Genomic DNA, 7268 nt, shown 5'->3' with positions numbered 1-7268 from the left:
TTTCTGCTGTTATGGTTAGTTTGCATATTACCCTTTACCTATAAAGGATAGAGGCCTGGTGCACGGGTGGGGGCTGGCTGGTTTGCCGTGAAGGGTGTCCCGGATCAGGGTGGGGGTCCCACTGGGGTGCCTCACCGGCCTGGGTGAGGGGCTGATTGGTGTTTGCAGGCTAGTCACACCCCCTTCAGGATGGGGGTCCCCACTGGGATGCCTGGCCAGCCTGGGTGAAGGGCTGATGGCTGTTTGCAGGCTGGTCAAGCCACCCCTCCTCCCCGAGTGGGGACTCTCACCCCATGAAAGTTTGGCCAGCCTGGGTGAGGGGCTGAGGGCCATTTTCAGGCTGGCCAAGCCCCCTAGCGACAGAAGCTCCCCGCCTCTCCTTTTTTTCTTTTTATTCTGGGATTTATTTACCTTCTATAATTGAAACTTTGTAGCCTTGAGGGGAGCTCAGAGCCGGCCAGGGCAGGGGGGGAAGCCATCGCCAGGGGCAACCCAAGCCTCCTGCTTGCTCCAGCTCCGTGGCCACAGCCGGCTGAAAGCAGCGGTCTGGGATTTATTTATCTTCTATAATTGAAACTTTGTTGCCTTGAGTGGAGCTCAGAGCCGGCCAGGGCAGGGGGGGAAGCCATCGCCAGGGGCAACCCAAGCCTCCTGCTTGCTTCAGCTCCGTGGCTGCTGGCTGCCATCTTGGCTGGGGTAATTTGCTTATCATTGCTGATTGGCTGGTGGGCATGGCTTAAGGTGTAGTGAAGGTACGGTCAATTTGCATGTTTGACTTTTATTAGTGTATTTAGAATAGTCAAATTCACAGAGACAGGAAGTGGAATGGAGGTTACCCAGGATTAGCAGGAGAGGAAAGAAGATATTGTTTAATTGTTATGAAGTTTCAGTTTGGGAAGATGAAAAAGTTCTGGAGATGTTTGCACAACAATAAAAATGCATTTAATGCTACTGAACTCTATACTTAAAGTGGTTAAAATGGGCCCTGCCTCGGTTGGTTGCTCGGTTGTTTGGAGTATCATCCCATAAACCAGAAGACTGCAGGGTTGATTCCTGGTCAGGGCACATACCTAGCTAGGTTGCAGGTTTGATCCCTAGTTGGGGCACATATGGGAGGCGGCTGATCAACGTTTCTCTCACATCAATGTTTCTCCTTCTCTCCTTTCCTCTCTCTAAAAATCAATAAACATATCCTGGGATAAAGATTTAAAAAATGAAACTGAAGCCTGGCACTGACTATCTCTTGCAAGGCCATGCAGTGTTTTTTTAAGGAAAAATAAAAGTGGTTATAATGATGAATTATGCCCTGGCCACCATGGCTCAGTTGGTTGGAATGTTGTCCTGTACACCAAAAGGTGGCATATTCGCCCTAGCTGGTTTGGCTCAGTGGATTGAGCGTCGGCCTGCGGACTGAGGGTCCCAAGTTTGCATATGCCCAGGTTGTGGGTTAGGTCCCCAATGGGGAGCATACAGGAGGCAGTCAATCAATGATACTCTCATCATTGATGTTTCTATCTCTCCTTCCTTTCTCTCTGATATCAATAAAAATATATTTAAAAAAAAAAGTGGCATGTTCTATTCCCCATCAGAGCACATACCCAGGTTGCAGGTTCAATCCCTGGTTGGGGTGCCTGTGGGAAGCAACTGATCGATTTCTCTCTCAAATCGATGTTCCTCTCTAAAAAACAAAACAAAAACTTTTAAAAAGTTAAATTTCGTTATGTGTATTTCATTACCCACAAACAAGAAAAATAAATTTATAGAGCAGATATAAAAAATATGGCTCATATGTCCTAATAGCAGCACAATACTGAATTTTAATAGCACTCAAAAGATTAAAAAAAATTACATTGTAAAAAATTAACATCATCAATGTTCCAATTAAAATGTATAAAAATTAATTTTTCATGAACTAAATTTTCATTCTGGTTCTACTACAATATGAAAATAATAAATGAAAATAATCTTGATTTAAATCACAAGTTAAAAAAAGTAAATCACAAGTTAGTAAAAAACTTGTGAAAGAATGCAGAGAATTACTTTTCAATACTTAAAAAAAAGGAGATACAGACAATGTCTTTATATTTTAAAATGAATTAAAAATTTAAATAGCTGCCCTAGTCGGTTTGGCTCAGTAGATAAGCGACGACCTGTGAACTGAAGGATCCTGGGTTTGATTACCAATCAGGGCACAAGCCCAGGTTGTGGGCTCGATTCCCATAGGGGGCATGCAGGAGGCAGCTAATCAATGATTCTTTCTCATCACTGATGTTTCTATCTCTGTCTTCTTCTCCCTACCTCTCTGAAATCAATAAAAATATATTTAAAAAAATTAAATTGCACAACAGATACTACTTTTTAATACTACACTTAATAGCAAAATAAACTTTTACATGAAACTTTTTTAAAGTTGGAAGTTGCTTTAAGTTTTATTTTAAAAAAAAATACATTTTATTGATTTTTTACAAAGAGGAAGAGAGAGGTATAGAGAGTTAGTAACATCGATGAGAGAAAACATCGATCAGCTGCTTCCTGCACACCTCCTACTGGGGATGTGCCAGCAACTTAGGTACATGCCCTTGACCAGAACTGAACCTGGGACCTTTCAGTCCGCAGGCCGACGCTCTATCCACTGAGCCAAACCGTATAGGGTGCTTTAAGTTTTTTTGCAAACTGAAGCTGAATATAAATAAAGTTCAAAACAGAGACATACTAATATACTATTTGTGTGTAGATACATGTGTAATATAGCATGGATTTGGAAATAATTTAACCTCTTGGTGACTCAGTTTAAGATTTATTTCATGGGATTAACTGTGAGAATTAAATGGTTAAAGACATGCAAACAGAACATAAGTGGTTCCTGGCACACAGATAAATACTCAATAAGAATTTTCTAGTTTCACATGTGCATCTGTATTTATAGTCAAACCTCAGTTCTCAAACATCTCTGTCTCGAACAATTCGGTTCTCAACCAAGTTCATGGAAAAAATGTCTGTTTTCTAACAAAACTCATTCTTGACCTGACAACCCTTTCATGTTGATGCATCAGCATGGCAAAAAGCCTCTCAGGCCACAAATAAGAGAATGCTAAACCGCATGTTATTAATCTCTCAGGAAATTGTGCTGTAAATTTTTGCTTTTTTTTTTTTTTTTTTTGCTTTTGTTGCTGGTGAAATGGACCATTAGCACAATTTTAAAGCATAAAGACGCCATCAGGTGTGCTGATGCTGCTAAGGGTGTGAAAGTGCTCACAAAACAATGATCACAGGCAATTGAAGAGGTAGAAAAACTGTTGTTGATTTGGATAAATGAAAAGCCCTTAGCCTGTGACAGCATTTCAGAGGAAATGATATGTGAAAAAGCAAAGATGCTGCACCCCTGGAACCAGTGCTGAAAGTGATTAGTTTAAGGCTTTGTAGGAGGTGGTTTGATAACTTTAAGAAAAGATATGGAGTGTTTGTTTTTTTAAAAATACATACTTTTATTGCTTTCAGAGAGGAAGGGAAAGGGAGAGAAAGAGAGAAACATCAATGATGAGAATCACTGACTGGCTGCCTCTTGCACTGGGGATGAAGCTGACAACCCTGGCATGTGCCCTGACCAGGAATCAGTGATCTCCTGGTTCATAGTTTGAGGCTCAACCACTAAGCCACGCTGGGTTTTTTTGTTTTGTTTTGTTTTGTTTTGTTAATCCTCTCTGAAGGATATCTTTTCCATTGACTTTCTTAGAGTACTAAGGAGGGAGGAAGAAGGGGAGGGGGGGGAAGGAGAGAGAGAGAGAGAGAGAGAGAGAGAGAGAGAGAGAGAGAGAGAGAGAGAGAAATCAACGTGAAAGAGACACATGGATTGGTCAAATCCCCACAGGGCAGGGATCAAACCTGCAAACCAGGTACCCTCAATGTGCAGGCTGATGCTCTAACCCAGTGGTTCTCACTAAGGAGGGAGGAAGAAGGGGAGGGGGGGGAAGGAGAGAGAGAGAGAGAGAGAGAGAGAGAGAGAGAGAGAGAGAGAGAGAGAGAGAAATCAACGTGAAAGAGACACATGGATTGGTCAAATCCCCACAGGGCAGGGATCAAACCTGCAAACCAGGTACCCTCAATGTGCAGGCTGATGCTCTAACCCAGTGGTTCTCAATCTGTGGGTCGCGACCATCAGAAAACACATATAGCATATCAGATATTTATATTTTGATTCATAACAGTAGCAAAATTACAGTTATGAAGTAGCAACAAAAATAATTTTATGGTCGGAGAGACAGAGGTTCTCAACCTGCGGGTCGCGACCCCTTTGGGAGTGGAACGACCCTTTCACAGGGGTCGCTTAAGACCATCAGAAAACACATATATAACTACATATTGTTTCTGTGATTAATCACTATGCTTTAATTATGTTCAATTTGTAACAATGAAATTGGGGGTCACTGCAACATGAGGGTCGCGGCATTAGGAAGGTTGAAAACCACTGCAAGTCTAACCATGTAGCTACACTGGCTAGGGCAAGAATTGTTTGTTTATAGATTAAACAGTACATTAGACATGTATTGCCTTTAACAAAGGTTAAAACAGGGAATAATTTAGGGGTCTGGAACAGATTACTACAATTTACATTATTTCTAATGGAAAAAAAAGATTCAGTTTTCGAACAAATGGCTTCTTGAACAGCCTTCCAGAACAAATTAAGTTCGAGAACTGAGGGTCCACTGTATAGTGTTTTGCAGTATGATTTATTAACAATATTTGATGGGTATTTTCCCATGACTATAAAGATCTACATAATCATTTAAAGTTGAAATTTGGACAATAGCCCAAAGTATTATAAATCAATGTAAATAACACTTGCAATTCTTTTTCATTTTTCTAAATGAACATGATTATGTTGGTCGACTGTCATTTTAGCAATTAAGAATGTGATGCTTGTTCGGCTGGAGTGACTCGGTGGTTGAGCATTGACCTATGAACCAGAGGTCATGGTTCAATTTCAGAGCATATGCCTGGGTTGTGGGCTTGGTCCCAGGTGGCTGGTGTGCAGGAGGCAGCCAAGCAATGATTCTCATCATTGATGTTAAAAGGATAAAATAAGTAACATAAAATAATAAAATAAAATAAAAATGTGACACTTGTCTCAGCTGGTTGGAGCATCATCCCATATCCAGAAAGGCTGTGGGTTCAATTTCAGCTCAGGGCACATACCTAGGTTGTGGGTTTGATCCCCAGTCGGGGCACATACAGGAAGCAACTGATGCATGTTTCTTTCTCACATTGATGTTTTTCTCTCTCTCCCTTTCTCTCTCTCTAAAATCAATTAAAAAATATATCCTCAGGTGAGAATTAAAAAATAAAAAAGTGTGAGATTTAAAACTTTTTAAAATGATCAGTCTACATTTAAAAAACCACTTTTTCCCTCTGTGGCTGCTTGAAGATGAACCTTCATCATGAATGACACAGTGGCTATCTGGACCGGGAAGTTCATGACCAACAGACTACTTCAACAGAAGCAAATGGTCATTGAAGTCCTTCACCCTGGGAAGGCAACAGTACCCAAGGCAGAAATTCGGGAAAAACTAGCCAAAATGTTTAAGACCACACCAGATGTCATCTTTGTGTTTGGATTCAGAACACACTTTGGTGCTGGCAAGACAACTGGCTTTGGCATGATTTATGATTCTTTTGATTACACAAAGAATAATGTCAAGTCATAAAAGACAAAGGCTGTGGAAATATTCCTGATTAAAGGAAATTAAAGAGATATAAGTGAATGTAATGTTTGATTCTAGATTGGTGATTGTACCTAAAGAAAAAAAATGCTATAAAGAAAAATTATTGGCTTAACTAATAAAACTAGAATAGAGATGACAGATTATATAAAATTATTGTATCAATGTTAACTTTGCTGGAGTTGATAACTGTACTATAGTTATTTCAGAAAACACATATTCAAGTATTTAGGTGTAAAGGGCTATAATGTACACAACTTAATTTGAAATGGTTGAGGAAAAAATATTATTTAAGAGAAAAAGATCAAATAATAAAGCAAATATTAATATTAGGTGAATCTGGATCAAGGGTACATGGGTATTCTTTGTGCTTGAAATTAATTTTAAAAATTAATGAAAAAATTATAGGGAAAAAAGATTTAGTACATAGGCCTTAGTTGAAGTAAGAATTTGAGGAAGAAAGGCAGTGGAAGGAGAACTGGGAAAGAATATCAATATGATAACAAGCTTACAAAACAATGACTTTTTAAAAAAAAGAATGAAAAATGTTTTAAAATAATGAGAAATTAAATTCTAAAATCCAATTTAGGACTTATAAAACAATGTTTGAAAAATCAAAGCGCTTTACCTTAATTTAGCTGAACGTAGTATTCTGGTAAGTGAAACACAATTTCCTTCCATGATACCCTTTCCAACTGTGGGAATAATGCTTTTGCGGCATGCAACATATAATGAACATGCCAACCAGTGTATAACTTCTCCCTGGCAGGAAAAAGACAAGTAGCAAAATGAATTTATTATGTTAAAATGCTTGAACTCTAGAACCAGAAGAGGTCTTTGAATTATCTAGTCTAATATTCATTCTGTATATAACAGGCCAGAGAAAGGAATTATTAGCCTAAAGTCACAAAGCTTAGTTAGCTGCAATAGTAGGTGTAAAACTTCTTATTCTCAAAGCTAGATCTCGCACTTATACTCAAATATATTACTGAAAGAGTTGTCTTAAAATTTCTCAGCACTAGCTTTCTCGATTTTAAAATACCAGTCATGGCCTTGATGATGCCAAAATTCCTTTCCACCATTTTTTAACTAGTTTGGCAGAGAAAGGAAAGAACAGTAGAAAGATGACAAGGGAATCACACATAAAAACATCTATCTTAGCCGAAACCGGTTTGGCTCAGTGGATAGAGCGTCGGCCTGCAGACTGAAAGGTCCCAGGTTCAATTCCGGTCAAGGGCATGTACCTGGGTTGCGGCACATCTCCAGTAGGAGATGTGCAGGAGGCAGCTGGTCGATGTTTCTCTCTCATCGATGTTTCTGACTATCTCTCGCCCTTCTTCTCTGTAAAAAATCAATAAAATATATTTTAAAAAAAACACATCTATCTTGAACAACATAAAAGGAGACTGTCATTTTTGTGAGGTAAAAATTGGGGGAATTATTTACCCCAATCTTTAAAATAGTAAGTATGGCTCTCTATTTTAGCAGATATCTCAATTTATAACGCTACAAAAAAGGTGGCATTTGATAATTCAACACAATTCTCTGAGG

At 39.2% G+C, this 7268-nt stretch overlaps 1 protein-coding gene across 1 annotated transcript in view; it reads right to left on the bottom strand.

Moving 5' to 3' along the window:
* The window catches only part of RBL1 (retinoblastoma-like 1), a 92860-nt gene extending 86061 nt beyond the window's left edge, over positions 1–6799 (bottom strand). Inside the window, exons 1-2 of the mRNA XM_006764615.2 lie at positions 6760–6799; positions 6346–6535 (exon numbers count right to left, since the gene is read on the bottom strand). Coding sequence (XP_006764678.1) covers positions 6346–6535; positions 6760–6799 — 230 coding nt within the window. The remainder of the gene's footprint in view (positions 1–6345; positions 6536–6759) is intronic.
* Between the last annotated feature and the right edge of the window lie 469 nt (positions 6800–7268).

The sequence above is a fragment of the Myotis davidii genome, unplaced genomic scaffold (genome assembly GCF_000327345.1).
Source record: "Myotis davidii unplaced genomic scaffold, ASM32734v1 scaffold38, whole genome shotgun sequence".
Classification (NCBI taxonomy): Eukaryota; Metazoa; Chordata; class Mammalia; order Chiroptera; family Vespertilionidae; genus Myotis; species Myotis davidii.
The sequence above is the reverse complement of the archived record's forward strand: the minus strand, read 5'-3'. Positions and strand labels throughout refer to the sequence as shown.